The following is a 24,830-nucleotide window of genomic DNA, read 5'->3' as shown; positions in this document are numbered from 1 at the left end:
ACATTCATGCAATGCCTACAGTGACCAGAGGGGGCGTTGGGCCCCCTGGAACTGGAGTTACAGATGGGTATAAGCAACCATATAGGTGCTGGGAACCAGACCCGCGTCTCCTGGAAGAGGATTTAGTGCTCTTAACTGCTGAGCCACATCTGTAGCCTTTCTTACTACTATTGAGTCCAAATAAAGCATTAGAGTCACTTGCAAGTATACTATTCATTTCAACTAAATGAAATTTTAGACAGTAATATTTCCTTCCTGAGAAGATATGCTAGACTAAGACTTGGTATGCTTTGAAGGTAAAGAAAGTCAGGATATTAAGGCATGGAGCAAAATCTACTTAAATTAACTTTTAGCTAAACAATTATTAAAGACAATTTTGTTACTAGATTTGTAAAGCAACAAAGTATATCTTTTATAAAGTTGTAGGCAGTTTGTTCTGTCTCTATGAGATATTCATTTTATCCACAGAAGGGTTTCTGAGCCCCAACGCCTTAGCCATCAGAAGCCTGTAAGAATATGCTGGGTCAGTCATGAGAAGAAGGAGGTTGAGGTAGGAAGGACAGCACATCAGAGACAGAGCATGTAGGCTCCATGAATGCCCCTCTCCGTGTGACACTACCACAAGAAAATGAGTGACATGCGGAGCTTGCCTTATGTTGAGGACCCTGAAATGCTTAGCCTTAGACTTTCTTTTTTTTTTTTTTTTTAAAGATTTTATTTATTTATTATATGTAAGTACACTGTAGCTATCTTCAGACACTCCAGAAGAGGGCGCCAGGTCTCGTTGTGGATGGTTGTGAGCCACCATGTGGTTGCTGGGATTTGAACTCTGGACCTTTGGAAGAGCAGTCGGGTGCTCTTACCCACTGAGCCATCTCACCAGCCCAGCCTTAGACTTTCTACGTGAGCCAGTTATGGGAAGTAGCTCCAGTCAGTTGTTGAACAATGACAAATTTTTTTAGCTTTAATGTAAGAAGTATTTTCACCTGTGCTTTTTTTAAACAGGGGCTTCTATCCTATTATTTCTAAAATGTTTGCACTCGTTATTACAAGACAGCTGCCGACTAAGTAGAAAATTAATTTTAGAAGTTGAGTAGGTTCTGATGCAATGGAAATCCCCTCTGGCTTGTAACTTGGGGAACTCGGTTGAGCCTTCTTAAATACAGTGATTAGGTAGAGTTCATGGTAGGGTGAGCACAGCGTTTGTGTGAGCACAGCGTTTGTGTGAACTGGTGTTTTGTTGTTTGGTTGGGGTGCCTCTGACAGAGTATTGTGTAATCTAATGCTTCAGTTTACAGAATTTACTCCTAGATACATTGTAACAATTCTCAAGTGTCAGAATTGCATTTGTGGTCAGAAATCAGAACATTAAAAGTGTTTGTTAAAGTGTTTCTTTATGTGGTCCTCTGAGTACCTTAGAGTAGCTATTATTTCCTTGTGTGGCAGTCTACGTTTCATCTGGGGGTAGAAGTCAATATGAATGCGTGTATCTTCCTTTCCTCTGTGATAGAGTAGTGGGCCTGGCTGGGACGCCTTGGCTCGCACTTGCTTATGTGGAAACATCACTACTGTGCGCGGGCGCTTGCGTTTTTCTATTGAGACTGGGTTTTACTATGTAGCCCAGGCTACCTCCAGATGCACTATCAAAGCTACCATCCCCCTACCTCAACTTCCCAAATGATCTCCTTACAGGGGTTTATCACACTCAGGAATATAAAGTTTTGTGCTGTGTTGTTTTGTTCTGTCTTTTCATGTTGGCACATTCTAGTCTACCAAATTTTAAGATTCTACTTAAATGCCCCCTGCCCCGAGCTGATAAGTCTTCACTCTCAAGAGTCTCGACCTGGGTATGATGTTGCAGGTCTAGAATCCCAGCACTGGGTAGGCCAGGGAGGAAGGAAACTGTTTGATGCCAACCCAAGCTACTTAATGAGTCCCAGCCAGAAAATCTGGGGCGGGGGTGGGGGGTGGGGGAGGGAGAAAGAGTTGGGTTGGGTTTTGTCTTATTTATGATGGTTTCGTTACTACTTTGACCTCTTTGCTCTGCTTGGAGCTAACCTGTACATGCAGGTCGTGGTGTGTCCTTGAACCGTTTCTTCTAAGGCATGTGTGTTAATGTAGTGGCTGTTCTCCTCAGTGATGTGTTGTAAATGCTCGCGTGTGCTCTGGTCCGGTGCAGACGCCTGCCTGCTGTTTTAGGCATGGGTGCCTGGGCCCAGTTAGTGCACTGTCTTGTATTCACCGAGGGCTTGGGTTATGTTGTATAGCCTGAGATGGTTGGCTTCTTCCTTCTTAGGGCTTTTATTATTAGTTTTCTTTTTCTTCCCCCTCCCCCCACTTCCTTCCTTAGGAGAGGAAGCCTCTTAAAAATTGATTTTATAAAATCAAATTTTTTTCTAAAAAGCAGGACACAATTTGAAATTAACCGTCAATCCTGTTCTCATCAAGATTCAAAATTATAGCTCTTTCATTGTTTTGTGAGAATTTAAATACCTAGTTTCACTCCTCAGACAAGAACCCTGTGGAAATTTTACTGCGATTATATTGTTAGTGTGAAACGATAGCATTAAAGATGTTCTTCTCTGTGAAACCATAGGCAGCTTGTCTATATTCAAGATTCTTTTTTTGGTTTAGAAAAACAGTGACTCATTGACTTCAGACTGGCTAATAGGATAGGCTGGCTGGTCAGCGACCCCAGGGTCTACCTGTTTCTGCCTCCCCAGCACAGGTATAGTAAGCACGCACCCCCACATGTAGCCTTTTGTTTTGCACTGAGAACTCAGGCCCTCCTTCTTGCTTTGCTCTCATTTGCTTTCTCTTACTAAAACACTGAGCAAAGGCAAATTGGGAGATGAGAGGGTTTGTTTCAGCTTGTACTTCCTGGTCCGCCATTGAGCGGCGCCAGGCTGGACCCCAAGGTGGAACTGAAGTCCGGTTTATGGAGGACATGGCTTACCTGTTGCTTGTTCCCTGGCTTGTGCTTAGCTTGCTTTCTCATAGAGCCCATGCTCATCTGCCCAGGGACAGTGTCTCCCCTAGTGGGCTGGCCATACCTCCCATGTTAACCCTCAGTCAGGATTGTCTCACAGGTATGGCCACAGGCTAGTGGGATCCAGGCACTTCCTCAGTTGAGGCTCCATCTTTCCAGAGGACTCGAGGTTATGTCATGTTAACTAGAGAAACTAACAAGTACCCTCCCACCCCAGTTCTTTATCTTAACTTATTCCCTTACTCCTCCCATCCCTCTCTCCCTCCCCCCCCCCCCTTCCTTCTTTGAGACTAGGTAGCCACTCCTTGGCATGGTTCAGACACGGTCTTGATAGGCAGCTACTCCTTGGTATTTAGCTCAGGCTGGCCTTGACCTCAGCAATATGGGCCTATGCCACCATGTTCAGATTCAGACTCCCTAGGTGTTGCTGGTGCTCAGGATTTGGGTTCCATTTTCAGCTCTGTTGGTTCAGAAGATTGCTCACAGTTTTGACTACAAAGCTGTTTCTGTTTCCCATTGCTTCTGGACCACCTTTGGGTGGAGTTAGTGTTCCTCCTCTGTGACCATGACTCCGTTCCCAGTCTCCCACATTGCTTCTGCTGCACTGGGGGCCGTGTCTCTGATGTAGAGATCATGAGCTCCTGTCTGGTCCCACGGGTTGTCTGTTATCTCTGCGTTCCTGCAGGTTCTTGTTCTTTAGGGAGCTCATCTCTAACCACCTCTTGGTTGGCTGGCTTCACGTGAGCAGCCTGGACAGTGCCTCCGGGCCAGCCACTGCACACACCTTGACTTCACATCAGACTTCCTCTTCCTCCTGTGTTTGCTGGTTCAGTAGCAGAACCAGCCTCTTGATTGCCCAAGCTAGAAAGTTCATGGCCACCTCCACTTCCGTCTTCTCAGCCACTCATGCAGAGAACAACACTTAGATCTGTTTAAATATGTTTCTCAGAGCTGACCATCGACTCCATAACCAAGCTGCTGGTTTGGCAATAAAACTTACAAGGATCTCCTGCCCCAGGTCTTAGTCTTATTCCTTCATTCCTTATGACTCTTTCTCCTCCCTCCCTCCCTTCCTTCCTTCTTCCCCCAGTTCGTCCACAGTCCTACTGTCTCTCTAATAACAGAAATAAGTAGGTTCATCGATAACATGGGGTTTGATGTTATGTGTTGATTTTCTGTTTTATGTATTAAAGTGTTTTGTCTTCATGTATGTCTGTGCATGCAGAGACCAGAAGAGGGCATCTAACCTGTTGGTTGAAGTTACAGAGAGTTATGTGCTGGGGATCAAACCTCAAACTTGGGTCCTCTGCAAGAATAAGTGATCTTAACTGCTGAGCCATTTCTCCATCCCCAGTCAATAATGTATTAAAGAGGTCATTGCTTTTAAATGTTGCCAGTTTACTTAGTTATAAATTACCATTGGCGTAGCTTCATCATTACCAACCTTACTTAGGGTTTTCGGTTATTATCACAGGCAAACAGTGATGTATATTTGCTCAAAATCAAACTGAGTTTGAGTGAGGGGCTCCCATAATGGAAGAGGTTATGCTAATCCTGTCAGTAGCAGGCAAAGAGCTCTTTGTACCTGTTGGTTATGTGAACACATAAGCAGACCCTTCTTTTGATTTTGGCTGACCATTCGGAATAAAGTGGGGTTTTTTGTTTGTTTGCTTTTTTTGTTTTTTGTTTTTTCATACCCAGGAGGATTTTTGGAAATGACTTGTGGGTATTGTATCTCAAAAAATGCTGTCAGTATTCAAAACAAGAGTGAATGCTTTGTGCCAGATCCTTTACGGCTCCGTAGAGAGAGGAGCAGCTGTGTAGAGAGCATGCTGCCAGCATTTACTGCGGGAGGTGAACGGAAAAGCGGGAGGAAGGGAGAAAGGACAGGTCAGGAGGAATCTGGGCTCTCAGCTGAAAGCCTAACAGTGTTGCCAGGGTTTGCCTCCGGATGCTGGGATCAGCGGGATGTGGCTGGCTTCTGGGTTAGATAGCAGAAAGATGAAAATAGTTTTGTAGCAGAGGAAGGGTTAAGTAGATGGCTAGAAAATAAAGGATTGGGCACAAATGGTTTGAAATAATGGAGTGAAAAAGTTAATCACCAAGGGGAGATTGCTGTGAAGGGAAACGTTCTGGGTTTTCCCTTCTGGGATGGGGAAGAGGACCTGTGTTGGGTGTTGGAGTGATGGGTGGGAAGATGTCGGAGAGATGGGTTGGGGGGTTGAGATGGGGGGGTGGACAAGGACACATGATAAGTAAGGCCTCTGGAGATGGAGAAATCTAAAGAAAGGGCAGCAGCTCCTGGGAGCCCAGAGACAGGGTGAGTGAACTGGTGTAAAACAGGGAGGAGCCTCAGGAGAGGTGGGTGTGCCTCTGTGTACTGCAGCTAATTATAAAGCAGAAAGATGGCGCAGAGAGCAAGGCTACTTCCAGTTTTAAATCCAGAGTGATCGTTTTGAGCAGAATGAACCTTGGCAGTAAAATTAAAAGGGTAACCTCCATTTGTGGCTAGCGACTTGGAAAATCAGTCGGAGCGGGAACGGCAACCATTTCTCCTTGTGTCTCTCCCCGCAGGTTATGTCTTAAGTGTCGTGCTCCTCACTCTGCCCAGGCAGCATCTGGTGCAGCTCTATTTGTATTTTGTGACTGCCCTGCTCCTCTATGCTGGACATCAGATATCCAGGTAAGGCTGCCACCCCAGTTTTGGGATGTGTGAATGAGTTGAAAGTTCTTGGGTTTTGTTTTTGTTGTTTCTGTTTTTGTTTTCTCTTTCTTTCTTTCTTTCTTTCTTTCTTTCTTTCTTTCTTTCTTTCTTCCTTTTTTAAGATAGTTGGTTTTTAATGTCAACATAGTGTTTTTTATGAATATTGTTACAAAGTTAAGGCTTAGGTAGGTTGCTAGTCAAGACCTGCTAAAGGAACAGAACTGATAGATTATTTGTATTAAGACAGGATTTGTTAGATTGGGTTACAGGATGCAGTGGAGGTGGTCCAGCTGTTGGTTTTCTACATTGAGAGCCCAAGGAAGTTGGCTCTAGTATCTGCGGAACATGCTGCCGGAACAGGATAGCTGTACCTGCCAGCAAGAGTGAGGGGAAACAGGCAAACAGCAGTGTTCCCTTCTTCCTTGTCCTTGTATCTGGGCTGGCAGGTTTGGCCACTTTAGGGTCACTTTTCCACTTCAAATAATCAGGTTAAGCAAGACCCCTCACAGCAGTGGGCAGGGCATAGGCTTCCAGCACAGAACTTTTTTTTTTTTTTTGATATTTGTTTTCCCATAGATATTATCATTGAAGATTAATAGCTAGGATTATGTTGAGATTAGGGTTTTGTGGGATGAGGGAAGCAAGACAGGAAACAGGCCTTGAGGTTATATTTAAAGACATGCTTCTGTATTGTCTGAGAAGAGAATTCTCTGCAGACAGACTGAGAAACGGTTAGCTGTCCTGACTTCGCAGGTCCTGTCTTCACTGGAAGATACCGGTATAAAATGATGGGAGTCAGGGTTAAGTTGTAGATGTGTAGGCTGGTGACATCAGTTAATTGGTGGGACTAGTTGTATCTGGGAGACTATAATGCTAAAGCTAAAGTCTGCCATACCATATGAGTTTGCTGCCTTTGGGATAAAAATTTTAGAGTGTAGTTGAAACTTAAAGCAATAAATGTAATGGGGTAGTACATATTTTCAGATATAGTTTCTTTTGCACTTAAATTTCATACTTTTTGATTGACATGTACTTACTGTAATGAGATACACTCTGAATTCTAAGGAGATTTGGTAGTGGCCTTGGGTATAAAACAGATCTTACACATTTTAATATTGGCTTGAAGTTGAATCTAGAAATCTCATGTTACATGACTGAAATTGAATTGATTTTTATAAATGATAAAAATGTAATTTTTTTCTGGTTATAAGATTGCAGTCCTCATTGTAGATAAATTTTATGGAAATTCAGAAAGGTTAAGGTCGTGACAGTTACCTTACCTGCCCTGTTAGTGTCCTGAGGTGTCACCCAGCTTTTCCCCGTGTCTTTGTGTTCCTTTGCTTCTGTGGACACCTGTGCTGTCCCTTGCTTCTGGCCCCTGGGCTGGGTGAGCATCCTCCCCCCTCTTTGGTCGTTGATCTCTCACCCCCGGGTTGTGTCGTAAGTACCCAGTCCTCTTCTGCCTGTCTGCACTGTTCCTCCCTGGGTGAGTGCGGTGGTACCTGGAGGGTTGCATACACTTAACTTCTGCCCTTCTTACTGCCGCAGATGTCAAGTCACGCAGTCTGGAACTTGAAATGGTCCCAGATTTCTTAGAATCCTGTGTTTCCATCAACCTTGGTTCCTCAAGTAGAGGCCTTGGTTACTCTGTGTTCTGCATCATGTCCCCGGGTCAGTGAGTGGAAACCAGCTTCCAGTTATGTTGCTTGGCAGAGAGAGCAACACGGCCTCACCCAGCAGTACCAGATGGTATCTGTTGGTTCGTAATCAGAGTGGACATACTTCAATACTCTTTGTAAATGATAAAATACTGAACAAAGGATTTTAATAAATCAAAGTCCCATCCATGAAAGACACTCTGTTTAAGACCAGGGCTCTGGGGCTAGCGGCTCAGTGTGCAAATGAGTGCCTAGATACCTCAGAGCCATGTCATGCATGCGTTTGTAGGTGGAAGGCTGGGTGGCTGGGTGCATAGATACATTTAACTCTCGGGTTTCATAACTCACTGCTTCACAGTTGGCATGTGTGCACCAGGAAGACTTAGTGTCCTCACCTCAAGAACCGGTGATGGCAATCTGACAGGACTGCGGTAAGAGGAAATGGGCTCTGAATTTCTCAGCACAGTTCTGGCAGACAGTAAAGGCTTGTTAAAAGTTCCACTAACGTTCTGTTAAGCTGCACCATAGTTTTATTCAGTGACTGTTTCTTGTGCTATTAGTCTTTTGAAGTTAACTTTTTAAAATGGTAAGCATTCCAGGGCACAGCCACGAGCCTGGCGTTTCAGAGAGGATAATCAAGAAAACCTCAAAATTCAAGGTCAAGCTATCCAAACTGCTATTTTTATTACACTCATAATCCTGGGTGGAAATCCTGGGCATTTCCATGTGGTTTAATGGTGTAGTGACAACCCAAAACATGAATTTCTGTCTTTATCTTCATTATTGCCAATCCACCCGTTTCTAAGTGGGGCAAACTCCTTTTATGTAAGGAAAATGGGGGGACCTAGAACAGCTTCAAGGGTATAAAGAAAAGCCCATTTAAGGTGTGACCATTGGAACTGTTTAGTTTTAGCATAAGGGTCTTTATTTTAAATGGTTCATCATTAGAAAGCCAAAACATATAAAACACTAACAAAGAATTTGAATATTTTACAGTGGGCAAGAACAGTTTCCTGTCCCAGTTCATGTCACTTGAGAATCTGCAGAAGGAATTTTGGACAGGAGAACCAGGGAAGGGCGGCCCCTATTTGACTTTGCTTCTCCTAGGGAGGGATATGATCAATGGAAAGAGAATTGTAGCATCAAGTTTGTCAGCTCAGTGAGTATGGTGCTGTAGCAAGCCTCTGCTTGGAAGGCGCGGACAGTGCCTGCTTTAGAGTGTTAATGTGGGATAACTTTTGTTTGTTTGTTTGTTTTCGAGACAGGGTTTCTCTGTGTAGCCCTGACTGTCCTGGAACTCACTTTGTGATAACTTTGAAGATAGGACGTATCCTACTGTTTCCTATCACTAATTCACTGTCTTTCCTTTTCTTGTTAAAGGTCAGCAAAGATGTACTGCCCTCGAATTATTTGTGACATGTCACATTTAAGAAACACTGATGTTTGAACACACTATATTTTAAGATACAAATGTTGATGTTTATACTTCAAAAATAGTGACACATTAAAATTGCAGGTCACTTAATACTTTCCAATATTTATAATGTCACCTTAATAACCAAATTTAACAATGCTTTTACATTTTGTTTCTCGTGGCTTCACACAAGGTTTACACAGCCCTTTACAGTCTCCAGTTCAGTTCTGTGCCTCTTAGTGCTTTTGCAGAGCTGTGTAAACTATGGTCACAATAGATATTAGAGTTTTCTAGTCCCTCCTAAGACAGTGCTTCCCAACTTTCCTAATGCTGTGACCCTTTAATATAGTTCCTCAGGCTGTGATGACCCCAACCATAAAATTATTTTGTTACCACTTTATAACTGTAGTTTTGCTATTGTTATAAATTCTAATAGAAATATATGATATACAGGCTATTTGATATGCAACCCCTGTGAAAGAGTCATTTAACCCCTAAAGGGGTTGTGACCCATAGGTTGAGAACCACTGCCCTAAGAGATCTTAGTCCTCATTTCCCGTAAGTCCTTTGACCATTCCCAGGCTGCCATCTGCTCCCCTGCTCCTCCCAATGTAGTTGTCTGTGTGAGCAGAGACCAAGGCACTGGGTTTCCAGATCTAACACTGCCTTGAGTCGCTGAACCCAGTGCTCAGCTAGGCTGGCCGGCTGGTGAGCTGGAAACGGCTTGTCTCCACCCCTGCGTTGCTAGGATTGCAAGACATGCACAGCCATGTCTACATTTTTATGTGGGTGTTGGAGATTCCAGTTTTGACCCTCAGGCTTTCGTGGCAAGTGATCTCATCTCCCTAGCCTTTGTTTTGTCTGTTTTTGATTAATTTATCTTGAACTGTACAAGCGTGGCCTTTGGTGCTGAGTTTTAAGACATTGGTTGATACTGCAGTATTTTGGCTTCTTTTCCTGCTTCTTGCCCATCCCTTTCTCCCTACTCCCTCTTTTTTGTTTGTTTGTTTGTTTGTTTGTTCTGTTTTTAAAGCAATGATGTGCATCTAACCCAGTGAGCTGTAGCCCCAGTACTTCTTCTGTCCAATAATGCCCACTGGGTAGCTTTGGTGCAGTTTGTTACCTGTTATGCACCCATGCAGGGGCACTTAGGTAATGTCTGCTTTGAAGCTATTACACTATGAACTTCTGGGTGCTGGCTTGTATGTGGATATGCGTCTTTACTTCTCTTGGGCACCTACTGTGGAGCAGGATTACTAAACTGTACAGTCTTTATATTTAGCCTTTTTGGGGAGCTGTTTCTTTTTAAGTGACTCCACTGTCTTTCGATCCTGTCAGTCTCTGTTTCTCCTTACCCTTGCCAACAAACATTTCACTGTGGCATCTTCACCACGCGTGTGAGGTAGTAGTTCCTTATTCTTTTTCTCTTGACTAATGATGTTGAACATCTCTTCATTTACCAAGTGCAAATCTTATCTGGAAAAATATTTACTCAGCCCCTTTGCCAGTTGCTTTGATTGGATTGCTGTTACTATTAGTGAGTCTGGAAAGCCTGTATATGTTCTGGACACAGGTTCCCTACCAGATAGTTTAGTAGATAAGTTACCTCCTTCACTGCTATATAAGACACAGTGTCTGCACTGGAGAGATGGCTGAGCCCTAAAGGGCTCAGGCTCCCAGCCAGAAGGACATGACGGTGCAGTGCTCCTGGAGAGTCAGTACTTGGGCAGTTTCAATAATTAAATTGCTACTTCAGAAACTGGCCATGGAAGATATTTATCCATATTAATTTACCAACTTGAAAATTTTATCAACACTTGGAAAGCTGGGTTTCTGTCTTTTGTTGTGGTTGCTAATTATTTATATCATGCTGAAAATTATCTGTGAGTAAAATCTTGTTTGAAATTTAACTGTACACAGAGTTTGTAGTATAGTAGAGTTAAATATCTAAAACTCTGTGACTTCACTCAGTGCAATACAAATGCTTTAAAATCTTCCCATTTGTGTGTGTGTGTGTGTGTGTGTGTGTGGTGTGTATGTGTGTTTGTGTATGTACGTGTGTGTGTGTGTGTATGTGTGTGTGTATATGTGTGTGTGTGTGTGTGTGTGCGCGTGTGCATGTGTGTGTCACTATGATGTATATGTAGAGATCATATCACAACTTGAAGTTGATCCTCTCTTTCCACCATCTGGATTCGAACTCAGATTGTCAAGCTTGGTAGCAAGCACCTTTCCCTAGGGAGGCATTCCAACAGTCATGAGCGTAATAAAAAATATTTATTGGTAGTATTTTAGTTGAACTTGGTTAAAATTTTAAAATATTATCTTCCTTGATTTTTAAAACTTGTGGAACTCTGCTCTTCACATGCAGTGGTATAGTTAATATAAATCCCTAAATGATTACTGCTTTAAAGTGGAGACGATCCAGAACGAAACCATACATGTTCCTGTGAGCTTGTGGTCATGAATAATTACGTGTCTTTTGTCAAAAACAAAACCAAGCAAACAAAAAACCTGTTAAACTTTAGTATTTTTAACTCTTGATTTATGAATTAACATACCAATTTTACATGCACCCTTAATTCCCACCAGGAAGGGCTTTCAAAAGAGGGAAAGTATATGAATTTTATTCTGTCTGGATGGGCATGGAAGTTTGCTTTCAAATATAAAACAGTCACAAGAATTTATATGTAAAATAGAAACAAATAGCTCCGACTCTGCAACAAGCTGTAGATTGGGGAGTCTCTGTCCTGGGAACAGGAGCATTTTAGCCCTGTTCAATCTCTGTTGTGGTGACTGCACATGACTTCTCCTCTCTGGCTGTGGCAGCACCTCCTCCTGAGCAGTATCACAGCCAAAACATGTCCCCAGACATCACTGTGAGCCACCTGGGACCCCGGCTGCCCTTACGCAAAAGCTGTTGCTGGGAAGGGGTCCTCAAGTGGACCGTTGTCATATGTACACTGCAGGTTAAGTTTCCAAGGAATAAAATGAATCAGCTCCGACATTTGTCTCCTCTTCTTTGGGACATCATTAAGTCCAAGCCGTAAATAAGGAGTGGGGAGAAAAAGCAGGTATGAGAATAATTAAAATTCACCTGGGTATGCAGTCACCAGCCCAGTGCTGAGACTGTAGTAGGTGTGTGTGTGTGTGTGTGTGTGTGTGTGTGTGTGTGTGTGTGGAGTGTGTACACATCAGGTACTTAAATGCATGTGCTTGAATACCTGAGTGGGGCTCTTGTGTGGGTACTTTTTATTTGTTCAGACTGCAAAGATTTTGAGCTCTCTGCTTTGTTCAGTATGAAAGTAGATTAGGTTTCTTTGAAATTAGCGTCTTTTGAAAGCTTCCTGTAAGTGGCCAGAATGTGCAGATTGTTCCCACGCTGTCCAGAGACCATGTCAGACTACCTAAGAGGCGATTGCATAAAGGAGTCACTCACTAGCTGTGGTCGTAAGCGCCCTGGATTTGTTAATTTTTGTTGCTGCTATTCATTTACTTTTAATGGCTTGTATACTACTTTATAGCAAGATTTTTTTGTTTTTGTTTTTGTTTTTGTTTTTGCTTTTCGAGACAAGGTTTCTCTGTATAGCCCTGGGTGTCCTAGAACTCACTCTGTAGATCAGGCTGGCCTCAAACTCAGAAGTCCACCTGCCTCTGCCTCCCAAGTGCTGGGATTAAAGGCGTGTGCCACCACTCCCAGCTTTTTTTTTTTTTTTTCTACTTGCAAAGTGGTATCCTTGGGGGCTTCTCTGTGCATCTCACATATTCTTTATCCTCTACTCCATCTCCCCAAAATGTTCCAGTTGAAAGTGATGAGGCTGCCACAGACTGGAGAGCAATGTCCTGGTGTTTGGTTTGGTTTGGTTGTGCTCGGGGCTCATGGTCAGCATTCCACAGTTACAGAAATGGAAAAGGCCCACGGAGGAAAAGGCTCTGGTTCCCTGAAGAATGCAGGAGTGCTCGCTCCCAGCTGGCTTAGTGCGCTGTCGTCAACTTAGTCTTCCTATTGAAAAGTGAGAATGTTCCTTCTGAGCAGCTCATCTGATCATTTCAGATAAGATTAGAGCTCCTTGGCTGGTACCATGAGTCTGTCTTTGTCCTCATGAGCTTTGAGGTGTGCACGTGTGCTCACTCACTTGTATGTGGTTGGATGCACATGGAGGCAAATGTGTGGAGACCAGATGTCTTCCCCCATTGCTCTTTGCTTTATTTACCAAGGCAGAGTCCCTGGCTGAACCCAGAGTTCTCAGTTAGCCAGCTTCTGCCCCTCCCTCGCTGCCTGGAGTTATTAGTGATCCCCTGACTATCTGGCTTTTATGTGAACCCCATTCCTCATGCTTGCAATGGCAAGTGCCTTGGGCACCGAGCCATCTCCAGCTGCCTTTCCCACTTCCCCCTTCTCTTCTCCACCCTCTTCCCATCTTTCCTTCTCCTTCTTTCTCATTCCCCCTTCTCTCTCTTTACGTTGTAAATTAGAACTTGCTGAAATCTGGCAGTGTTCTCTTTGTCAGTCTGAGTTGCACTGAAGCCATATAAGTTGGACTTGGAGATGTTTGTCTTCCTTGCAGTTTGGTGTGCAGTGCTAACCTATCCAGAAGTCCATCTCCATAGTGGTTTCCCTATGAGCTGAGCCCTCACCACAGTCGCTTTCACTTCCAACAAGCTCATCTTAGCTCAGCTGGGCCAGCAAGGGAGCCTACCTGCTTATGGGTTCGCTGTTTTACCGAAGCAAGCCAGATGGATTTAGAAGGCCTGTCCTGAGAAAGGCAAACTTGATGAAGGTGAAGGGAGGTAAAGGGCCTAGGAAGGATGCTGCTCTCTGGAGGGGGGTGGTCAGTAGGCAGGGATAGGTTAGCCTGGAGCAGTGAAGGGGGCAGCATTTGGAGTGAGCCATGCCTGGGGTCCTAGAGGGTGGCAGTGCCGGCACTGGCCAAGGGAACTGGATAGGGTGTCGTGGTTACAGCCCCAAAGCTGATGATTCTACTGAGATGTAGACCTCTCTTAGGGTCCTTAGCTGACAACATAGTGCATTTACAGAGCATGAAAAAGAACAGAAGTAGTGAAAGGGATTAGAAGGCTTTCAGATCGAAGGACTGCAATGTAGACCTGGCTTTTATAACAACTTACAAAGACAGGAGTAAAACAAGCACTACTGGGGCTGAAGCAAAAGCTGCACAGAACCGGTTAGATGAAAAGGAACCTGATGATGTCAACCGTCAAGGAGGTCATTTTAAATAGATCCATGAATGTAAGAATTCCATTTTCCAAAAGTTTGAGAGGGCCACCGTTATTTGCATTGTTGCTACAGCATTTCACACAGCTGTAACTAATTAGGAGAGTGGTGTTGCTGTAGCCCAGCAGGGTTCTGGCATCGGATCTCTGCATTGGTTCCTGTTTGAGTTAACAGTCCTGGCTAGATGAGAGTCCCACTGCTGAGTATGTCCCCAGCTTCTCCTTGTAAGTTTTGTTATGACATATTAGAATTTAAAATAAGAAAGGTCAAAGACCAAGCAAAACTTTTAAGAAGGTAGACTAGACAAGTCCTATGGTGGCAAATGACTTTAATCCCTGCACTAGAGAGGCAGAGGTAGGCAGATCGCTGAGTTCGAGGCCAGCTTGGTCTACAGAGTGAGTTCCAGGACACCTAGGGCTACACCCGAGAACACAGTCTCAAAGAAAAAAACTGAAAGAAGGCTTTTAGGTAGTGTGAGCGCCTGGGCAAGCACCTGACATTTCTCTGTGCAGTGAGATGAGCTAGAAGATAACATGAGTCTGCAGTTGTACTGTCAAATGTGGATGATAACAGTGACAAATTCAGCAGGGTCCTCCGTTCTACAATCTCCACAGTCTCTCATTTCACTTCTGGGACCCAGGCCCGGGAGCCTCCAGTGCTCACATGGCTTGTCTGTTGATGTGAAAGTCACCTGGCAGAGTGCATCCATGGACCTGGTTCCTCTACACACTCCCCACACGGATCCCTTCCACGGATCCCCAGTGTTGCCTGCTTCACTTCTGGGCTACAACGTCCTCATAAAAACAGGGTGGGTGGGGAGGGGTTGTTTTGCTAGCCTGTATTCCTGTAGTCCTGTTTTCCTGTTGTGGGGAAGTCAGGGCAGGAGCCTAAAGCCTCAAGTTCATGGTTAAGAGCAGAACGGACAGACACACAGACCCTCGCTTGCTTCCTCTTGTGGTCTCAGCCAGCTTCCTCTGCTCCTACAGGTGTGGCCCGTGACACAGTGCTGCCTCATTCAGGGTGGCTCCTCCTGTCTCAGTCGTCAATCAGTCCTAAGACAGTCTCCCACAGACATGTCTGCAGTCAACCTGTTTTGGATAAGGCCTTAATTGAGACTGTCTTTTTAAGTGATTCTAGGTTGTGGCAAATTGACAAGTTGACATTTAAAACTAACCACCATGGCCAGTTACATTCATACCCCCAAACTCCCCACCTCCCTTTCTCAGGCTCTATCAACTTTAGTCAGCCTTCTGCCTGTGGGGTTTCCCTGTCACCTGTTTACATTTGAAATGGACCAATGTACAGAACGACCGACCACAAGGAAAGAGCTGGGCTTCACGGGCCTGGCAGTGGCAAGGCTCAGCCATTTCTCCTTTAGACAGACTGTTGCCTGCACAGTGTTTCTAAGGCTTTGTGAGTATTGATGGCATGTATATACCTGTTGTTTCTGTCCCACCCTGCAGCTGTGTACCATTGTTAATGTTGAGCAGAATTTTAGGTGTCGTTTGCAGAGGTTGTGTTGGTGCCTCTTTAACTCAGAGCTGAAGTTTTTGGGGTTTGCTGTTCACACTGTGGGATGCTTAGCTTTTACTCACCAGAGGCCAATCATATGCTCTCCCCAGCTGAGACAGCCACGGTGACAAAATGTCTCTTTAGACAGTTGTACCTGGTTGACAAACGCTGACTAAAATCTTTCCTCTGAGACTCTGGCTCTTTTCTTTGAGTATAAATGTGAGCACATCATGTGTTAGAGACAGTCATCAGAGGGTAATGAAGGAGAATACGCCATGGCCCAGGGACTAGTCATTGGCCTTTTCATCGCTCCCTAAACTGTTACTCTTTAAAAAAAAAAAAATAAGTTTTCAAGTTTGGCTTTTTGGCAAGCCTCTGCTGACTGGTTATGCAAAGCTCATTCCAAGCTGACTACGCTATGCTAAAGGAATCCAACCTGATTGCCTAACTGGAAGTACTTTCATGGAGAAGGTAAACTCAGAATTTGAGTCTGTTAAGAGTACTCGAAACCTTGACAGTATTCTAAAGCCCAGTGAGTAGCAGCAGCTGAGGACGCAGGGGAGCATCATTGTCCACAAGCGTCTGTCTCTAATATCAAAAGCTACTGTCGACTGGCTCGCAGCAGTCCTACCTGAGATTTAAGTTAAGATTCTCCCCTTTCATGCTTCCTGCCTGTATTTTCTGAGTGTGAACAGTTCTCACAGGAGTGCTTAAAACTTTGTATTTGTCCCATCCTGAAGGAATTATATTTGGAAAGTGCTATTTGATGCGATCTGGTTCTTGTTTAAAAATGTAAGCAGTGGACCTGGGGACTCCCTTAAGAACGGTCACTCCTCTAACGGGGACCAGTGTGTGCGTCCCTCCTTCACAGCCACCTTAACCTCGGCTCCAGGGGATCTGACACTTCACTCAGGCACAAACCCACACACAGATGAACACATACACACCTAATTAAAACAAAAACCTCTTTTTTAAATATAGGTGTTACAGTATCGTCATGGATCCTCTGGATTTGAAAGAACAGCTGTGAAGGACTGCCCTGCTATGAGTCAGTTTTCCAGCTAGTTTGTTGTTTTATGTATATAGCTAATGGAATGGTTGAGGACAGACCTTGGCAGGCAGACGACCCAGGTGGCAATGGGAGCGAATGAAGAGTTTCCTGTACTGTCTGTCATTAGACATTGTCTGTTCCTTAGTTTTGAGAGAGGACATCTCAGCTGGTTTCTTGCTGGGTATGAAATATCGAGTAGCGTGACGGGAAGAAGAGGAGAAATCCCACAAAGTACAGCTTCTGCAGCCAGCTCTGCAGAGTCGAGTTCAGTTCTGGTCAGCAGTGTCCGTCTCCGCTGTATGAAAGATGAGATGAAGGCAGCCCTGTGTGTCCTTCTTTTTATCAGAGTCTTCCTTAGATGTCGAAAGACAAGTGGGAGCGTGAGCCAGTAAGAGCCGGTGCCTGAGCCGCCTCTCCCTCATGCAGGATGTTCTTACTGTTTTTCTCCAGGGACTACGTAAGGAGTGAACTGGAGTCTGCCTATGAAGGACCAATGTATTTAGAACCTCTCTCCATGAACCGCTTTACCACAGCCTTAATAGGTAAGTATTAAGAAGTAAAGGAGTAGAAACTGACTACTCTCTTTTGATTAAACAAAACAAAACAACAACAAAACCTGATTCAGAATCATTTAGAAATAATTTTAAAATTCAAGTTTATTTATTGACTCCCCACATAAAGCTATTGTTTTGTTTGGTTTTCTTGTTTGTTTGTATTTAGGAGTCATTTGTTTTGCTTTGATTGTTTGACACAGGCTCTTGCTGTATAACATGGGGGAGAGGAAGGGGACTCAAAGTTCTCCCTCTGCTTCCCTCACACCCCTGGCCTCTTCTCTCTGCTTCCCTGACTCTTTTCATAGGCAAGCGGTGCCACATGCACAGTTTGATCTCTGTGTCCTTTCCTTTCCTCTCATTCCTCCCTTCCCTCCCTCATTCCCTCCCTTCCTTCCTCCCTTTCTTGCTTTATTTCTGACAGCCCCTTACAAAACCCAGGTGAGCTTTGAACTCACAAAGTAGCCAAGGATGACCTTGAACTGCTGGCTCTCCTGAAAGCAGGGATTTTATGCAATGCTAGGGATTGAACTCAGGTATTTGTTCTTGCTTATGTTAGAAACAAAGGAAAATCATGTTGTACAAAGAAACATATGAAGGAAGTAGAAGGCCACCGGGCAGTGGTGGCGCACGCCTTTAATCCCAGCACTTGGGAGGCAGAGGCAGGCGGATTTCTGAGTTCGAGGCCATCCTGGTCTACAGAGAGAGTTCCAGGACAGCCAGGGCTACATAGAGAAACCCTGTCTCTAAGAAACCAAAAAAGAAAAAAAAAAAAGGAAATGGAAAATGGAAGAAGCTAGGCATGCAGCTCTTTCTGCAAGAAGGGTAAGACAGAACCCATCCCTAGCCAGCAGGCGCGAGCACACTGGGGCAGGAAGGTCACTTGGAATTTATTCCAATGCAGGTGGTGACTGCCTTTCCTCCATTGCCTGGAGTCTGACTCAGTCTTTCGAAGTTGACTTGTCTTAGAAGAGTCAGCACAAAGGAAGTCCAGGTCAGGGGTCAGGGGTCAGGGGTCAGGTCCTCACACCAACATCCAGTTATAGTAATGCAGCCAGGCCTTTAGAGTAGACAAAGGTGTTGTCGGGTGGAGATTAAAAGGTTAGCATAATAGGTAGGAAATTCATGGAATTTAGGGCCTTAGACTGTACCTTTATAGAAAACAAAAAAAACCACCCCATGGTCCCTCACACTGGCAGGTACTCTACCAGCCAACCTACACCCTCGGCTACCTTTACTTCCTCACCCTATGCTCGCTTGATAGCTTGTTTGCTTGCTTGCTTGCTTGCTTTTCTCTGTCTCTTTCCTTCCTTCCTTCCTTCCTTCCTTCCTTCCTTCCTTCCTCCTCCCTCCTTTCCTTCCTCCCCCTTTCCCCTCCCCCCATTTCTTCCTACACTTATTGAGTGTGTGCGTGTGCACGCATGTGTCATGTGCTCATGCCTTGATGTGTACGTCAGAGGGCAGCTTGCAGGAGTTGCTGTTCTCCTTCCGTCCTGTGGGTCAGGTCATCAGCTTGTTCACATAGATGCTTCTTACTGTTTGTATTTATCATCATATCAAAAATAGTTCATAGAGGCTTGTGGTTCTTAAGGGGTTTTTAAATATCGGAGAAGATTAATTTTTAAACAGCTAGTCATTACTTTGAAAGGCTAAAGTGATTAGCTATGTCTCAGGCTTACTTACTGCTGCTGGAAGTGAGCGTCCTGTTGTCAGAAACCTGTACATGGCTGAAGCACAATGTTAAAAATAAAAGTGCTGAATAGATACAGTCCTAAGTGAACCCCGCCATGCCAGAGACCCCACACAGGAAGCGAGGGAACCGACTCTGAAGCCAAGCCTCTTGTATTAAAGAGAGGGAAACAGAGGTCAAAGGACTGCCCAGATCTCTATATAGAGAAGATTCTGGGGTGCACCACTAAGAGGGTTGTGTGTCTGGGGACTGATCTAGGATGTCCAGCTAAAGCTGTGTCGTCCAGAACTCAGCCACACGTGGCTGCCAAGCACTGGAAATGCCCCTCTCACGCATGGTACTCCAGGTACACTTAGTGCAAGAGAGTGTAAAACACCTCTAATATGTGCTGATAAGATTTAAGGTATACTTGATTTTGTAAAATATATTGTTTTTACCTCTTTCCTGTTACTTTTTGAAATGAGACACCTAGGGGAAAAATGTAGATTCTGTATGTAGCCCCTCTCTTCTGATGTGACGTCCAAGACTAGCAATGGACTGTTGAGCTTCTGCGTGTGGAGTGAAAATTCTTGCAGGGTTTTCCCTGAATCTTCTGAATTGTAAAGGCAAAGGCTGGGTTCCCGGAAGCCTGGGAAAGGTGGCTGAAACCTGCACAGTACTTTCTCTTGAACTTCCAAATCTCGGGGGTGGGGTGGGGGTCAGAGCTGGCCAGTGGTGCTGCCTTCTCAGGTGGTACTTGAGGGATCCCTAGTGATGAGGGCAGTCTTGGAGGCACACGTATTTGTCTCCGGGAAGAAAACCAGTTGGGTTTGTCTAGTTGAAAGGGCACCAAAAAGACGTCATTCATTCAGCCAAACAGGAATTGACCCACTTGCCCACAGTGCTGCAGATTGACGGAAGGAGCAGGCAGCAGAGCGCTTCCTGCTCTGCCCGGTGTAGGCTGGCTGTTTTTGCAGAGGAAGGGGGCCTTCAGCTGTGCTGCCTCTTCTTCTCTTCCTCCTTCCATTACTGCTCCTTACTGTCTAATTTTCTCACCAGTTCTCTTTCTCCCCCACCCTTTCCTTCTTCCTCGTACCCTGTTTGATTTGTTTGGTCATTTGAGGCAGGTTCTGCTCTGGTCCAGGCTGGCCTGGTTATGTTCTCACTGTCAGTATCTTAACTAAGAACTAGTTGATGAGGAAAGAAAATGATGTCTGTGCCATATTAAAGGGTGTTTTTTTTTTCTCACATTGATGTTTTTTGTTTTGTTTTGTTTTGTTTCGTTTCTCTGTATAGCCCTGGCTGTCCTAGAACTCACTTTATAGACCAAGCTGGCCTTGAACTCAGAAATCCACCTGCCTCTGCCTCCCGAGTGCTGGGATTAAAGGCGTGCGCCACCACGCCCGGTTCACATTGATTTTTAAAGTAAATTCTCTCTGCTGTTTCAGTAATAATGAGCTTCTGGGTTGGAGATGCAGCTCTGTAGTGGGACCATCAGCTCAGCAGGATGAGGCTCTGTGTTCCGTTCTCAGCACTACAAAAAGAGAACTAACAAACACAAAAGCAGCAGTGTGTGCTTTTAAAGAAAACCAGAGCCATTTAAATGTTCCATGAGTTCCTGGAAGTTCAACCCTCCTAGAGTTCTTTCTAATTGTGGAGTCATGAATTCAGAGAGTACAGAGTCTAGAGTGATTCTGATTTACTCAGTGTGACCATTGGGGTAGGGGCCTCTCGGAGCTGCAGGGGATTTCACTGAGTCCCTTGCAGTAGCAAGGATCACTAGTCCTAGAGGAAAATGCCTTCTGAGGCATGGTCCCTCAGAGGAGATGTGGACGTGTGGCCAGAGCGAACCCTGCCTGCTGGGGCCTGGACTCGGGACTTCAGAGCTGGGCAAGGGGTGAGGGTTGGGGGGAAGTTTCCATCCTGTTGACCAGGGAAACCGAGGGAGGCACCACACCACAGCCCTCTGCTGCCCGAGCACTTACTCCCAGCCTTTGCTTTTCTGCTTTCACTTTCTGATTTTGAGTATTTTAATAAAGGAAATGTCCCCATTCTTATCATCAAAAATGGGCTAATAATGATGAAAATGAGCTTCCTCCTGCAGCCTCTCCCGTATGCTCCATCTGCCCCCGGCCTCTCTCAGTTCCTGGTGACCCTTCCCCCAGGGCTGGGTGCTCTTCCTTGTGGAAATCCAGCCGTCCTACTCGTGCATCCTCCTCCTTGCCAGCTCTCTCCCTCTCTGTAGCTTCTCAGTGTTTGACGGGAGCTGTGCTTTTGTTTGGCTTTCTGATTCATCAGCTCTGTCTCCAGTGGTCTCACATTCTAAGTTTTGTTCTGCGTTCCTTCTGACACTTGTTCTATTGACTGCTTCCTCTTACTTTTTAAATGTTTACTTCTCACATGAAGCATTTAACTTTCCGGAGGAAGACTTGGTTCTTTTGTTTGTTTGTTTGTTTTTGTTTTTTTTTTCGAGATGGGGTTTCTCTGTGTAGCCCTGGCTGTCCTGGAACTCACTCGAACTCAGAAATCTGCCCGCCTCTACCTCCCGAGTGCTGGGATTAAAGGCATGCGCTGCCAATGCCCGGCTGAAGACTTGGTTCTTTAAGTTTATCTGGAGGTGTATGTCAGAGCCCATAAATTTTTTTTTTTTCCTATCAGGCTTCTAGTGTACCCTGTAGTCCTAGGTTAGCAGGGAAATGGAGGCAGGAGGATCCTGAATGTGAAGCCAGCTTGGGTGACTGATCCACTGTAAGCAAATATTAGGAAGCATCCTGGTTTATGCTTACTCATGGGTATTATAAAAGTGCAGGGTTGTCATAAATATATATGCTTATTCCTGCAAGTACTTCATAATTATGTGACATGAGGAAAAGCTGAATGCTGATACGTCAGACACACTCAACATAATGTACCTGGCAGGTGAGAGCAATGCCTCCTGTGGGGTAGACCTGGGCCCACAGTGAATGGAGTGGAGCAAGTCGTTTGCAGAACAGTTGAACACTCTAATCATTATATAAATAAAATATGGGTGTGTGATTCGGGGCTGAAGAAATGATGGCTCACTGGTTAAGACCGCTTTCTGCTCTTGTGGAGGACCCAAGCTTGATTCCCAGCACTCACATCTGTCTGCTCACTACTGTCCTACAAGCCCAGCTCCAGTTCTAGGGGTTCTGACCCCCTCTTCTGGCCCTCCCTGGCGTACACATGTATGTGCTCATGCACACAATGCACATAATAAAGTATAGTAAAGTATTTTAAAAACAAAAGACATTAACATCTCATATTCAGAGTAAATCTGGAAGGTTACTGAGTATGCAAACAGCTGTCGCACAGTGGGTTTCACATGCTGCTGTCGCACAGTAGGCTTCATACTCACCAACGTTCCTGGCTAGGGAGCTGCTGCTGCTGCCTGTGGGTGGCGGGAGCAGAACTCCTTTCTCTGCACTCCTCTCTGTGAGCCTCAGCCCTCTGAGAAGAACAAAGTGTGCAGACCTTTCAGCCTTCCCGCTCAGGCTTGGGCTGTCTGGAAGGTTTACATGGTTTAGTCAGAGATTAAGAGCCTCAGAGCAGATGGCATCGTGTTGAAGCGTGATGATGGGCAGGAAGCCTTTATCTTGGGCTTTATGCTTTGCATATATATAGTGCAGAATACTCAGGATCCAAAACCTTGGAAAAAGAAGCTGTATGAAAAGCAATGGACTTGTTGCGACACTGACGTAGACATTTAAAAATCCTTCCTCTGTTCCTCAAACCATCACAAATGTGATTAAGAACTGTAGAGGGTTATTTATTTTCCGAATCAGCCTTTGGGAGTAAGTGTTCCAAGTTCATCATGCAAATATGTAATTATATCTAGATGAAATGAAAATCTGATTTAAAGTATTGCTCAAGTCTTTAGACTTATTCAAAAGCTGTGATAACATCCTTAAATTTTTTTTAAACATTTTTGGGGTGTGTGTGTGTGTGTGTGTGTGAGAGAGAGAGAGAGAGAGAGAGAGAGAGAGAGAGAGAGAGAGAGAGAGAGAGGAAGGAGAGACACTGATGTTAGAGGACACTGACACAGTTTTGGGAGTTCTCTTATTCCACTATGGTTTGGGGATCTAACATAGGTCCTCAAGCTTCACAGCAAGTCAGACCCTAGAGCATCCTCCTCCTCCTTGTCCCTGTCTTCCTCCTCCTCTTCCTTCTCCTCCTCCTTGTCCCTGTCCTCCTCCTCATCATCATCTTGTCCAGATGCTCAGGGTTAATGCTGTCTGTTCCCCTTCCAGGTCAGTTAGTGGTGTGCACCTTGTGTTCCTGCGTCATGAAGACGAAGCAGATCTGGCTCTTCTCGGCACACATGCTTCCTCTGCTGGCTCGCCTCTGCCTCGTTCCTCTGGAGACCATCGTCATCATCAACAAGTTTGCTATGATTTTTACAGGATTGGAAGTCCTGTACTTCCTAGGGTCTAATCTCTTAGTACCGTATAACCTCGCTAAGTCTGCATACCGGGAGTTAGTTCAGGTAAGTGCGCCGGGCACACGCGGGTCAGTACATTCCTCTGTCCACTGTGGCTGTGGGAACACTCTCTCCAGCTCTTGTTCTCATCAGGGGAGGCAGTGAAGGAGCGAATCTGGGGATGCAGAGCACTTGGGTTCATGCCCCTAGGCTGAACCTGTGTGGCTTTGACATAATCACGCCTCTCTACTTTCTGTGATAGGAAGCTGATAATACCACAGCACTGTGCTCTCCTCAGGGTAGCTATGAGATCCAGATAAGCTTTGGGTCAGGCAGGCGATGTGTGTAATGTCGTAACTATTATAGTAAAGACAACAATAAGAAAATACCTGATGACAACCATTGATTTCTCTTCTGACTCTACTCCTACTGTGTCAGCAGTGTCTTCCCCTTTGTTTACCTAGCCTGTTTAACCTAGGAAGCTAAACGGGTTGGAGTTACAGAGTGATAGGTCTCATTTAGCGGCAGTGCCAGAAGCTGGCACACGGAATGTGCTGCTTGTAATTGTCTCTCTCCTCCTCTTTGCCTTTGCTCTAGGACAGATGGCCCCAGATTAGACATTCGGGAGAAACTTGCTTCTACTTGTGACCAATTGATAAGCTTCATTGTAAATGCAGAGTGTTGATCCGGTTTCTCTTTCACCTCCTGGCTGTGTGCATGACTGTCACTTAACAGATGAACCAGATTAATACCCCTGGGGGAGAGGTGCTACCTTGTGCTCTGCCAGCAGACCTGTGGGCACTCTTCCCTAGGCCCTGGGCCTGAGCCTGATTCTCTCCTGCCCAGTGATTAACATGGGTGCTCTCCCCGAAGTAGAACCCTGCTCAGCACAGAGCTGCCTTGCAGCGAAGGGCTGTGTTTGTATCTAGGATGAGAAGGGCAGTCAGCTCAGCTCAAGACCTGCATTTTATCTTCAGGTCATTATGGTGTGGAACAATTCTACATTATAACAGAGTAGCCATTTTGTAAACCTTTATTTATGTCAACTATTTAATGGCCATAAGACAGCGTCTCTGTTTCTCAAGGTCGTGGTGAGGTCCGTGTGGTTGCTATGCGGTTCACACGTCACTAGGGTGAGACGGGTGAACATAAATGACAGGTTGTAAAGTTTATGACTTGAGAATTGCATAAGCAAGAAATGGAAAATGTCAGGCTTTTAAATGGTGTGCTCGTGATTGGAAAAGCAGCAGCCTGCTGTCTACTTCAGATAAATTAGCCTCTAACAGTCACGTTCCAAATAGTTAACAGTTTACTTAAATATTTTCTAGATGGGAAAAAATTAGTTTTGACCAGATTGTAGAAAAAGTATATTTTACTGATGAAAAATTTAAATTAGAAAAAAATAATAAATGTGAGGCTGGAACAATGGCCCTGCAGTTAACAGAACTTACAGCTCTAGTATAAGACTCGGGTTCAGATCCAGCACACACGTGGTGACTCACATACCCCGTAGGTCCAGTGCCAGGGCATCTGATGCCCTTTGTGGCATCTGTAGGTCCCTGGATACACATAAACTCACACAAGCACACGTATACACATAAATGTGTGTGT

At 44.9% G+C, this 24,830-nt stretch overlaps 1 protein-coding gene across 6 annotated transcripts in view; it reads left to right on the top strand.

Annotated features, from left to right (window-relative positions):
- The window catches only part of Rnf145 (ring finger protein 145), a 47,968-nt gene that overhangs the window by 7,109 nt on the left and 16,029 nt on the right, over positions 1 to 24,830 (top strand). For 5 of the 6 annotated variants that reach the window (XM_029483598.2, XM_021177720.3, XM_021177719.3 and 2 more), the window contains exons 3-5: positions 5,564 to 5,672; positions 17,012 to 17,103; positions 23,050 to 23,285. In XM_029483598.2, the coding sequence (XP_029339458.1) occupies positions 5,564 to 5,672; positions 17,012 to 17,103; positions 23,050 to 23,285 (437 nt within the window). Of the gene's footprint in view, positions 1 to 5,563; positions 5,673 to 17,011; positions 17,104 to 21,613; positions 21,701 to 23,049; positions 23,286 to 24,830 lie in introns of those variants that run through there. The other variant, XM_085829019.1, reaches the window with a different exon arrangement.

This window comes from Mus caroli, unplaced genomic scaffold (genome assembly GCF_978045245.1).
Source record: "Mus caroli unplaced genomic scaffold, Mus_caroli_1 scaffold_13, whole genome shotgun sequence".
Taxonomy (NCBI): domain Eukaryota; kingdom Metazoa; phylum Chordata; class Mammalia; order Rodentia; family Muridae; genus Mus; species Mus caroli.
Note: the sequence above shows the minus strand (reverse complement) of the source record. Positions and strands in the feature narration are given on the sequence as shown.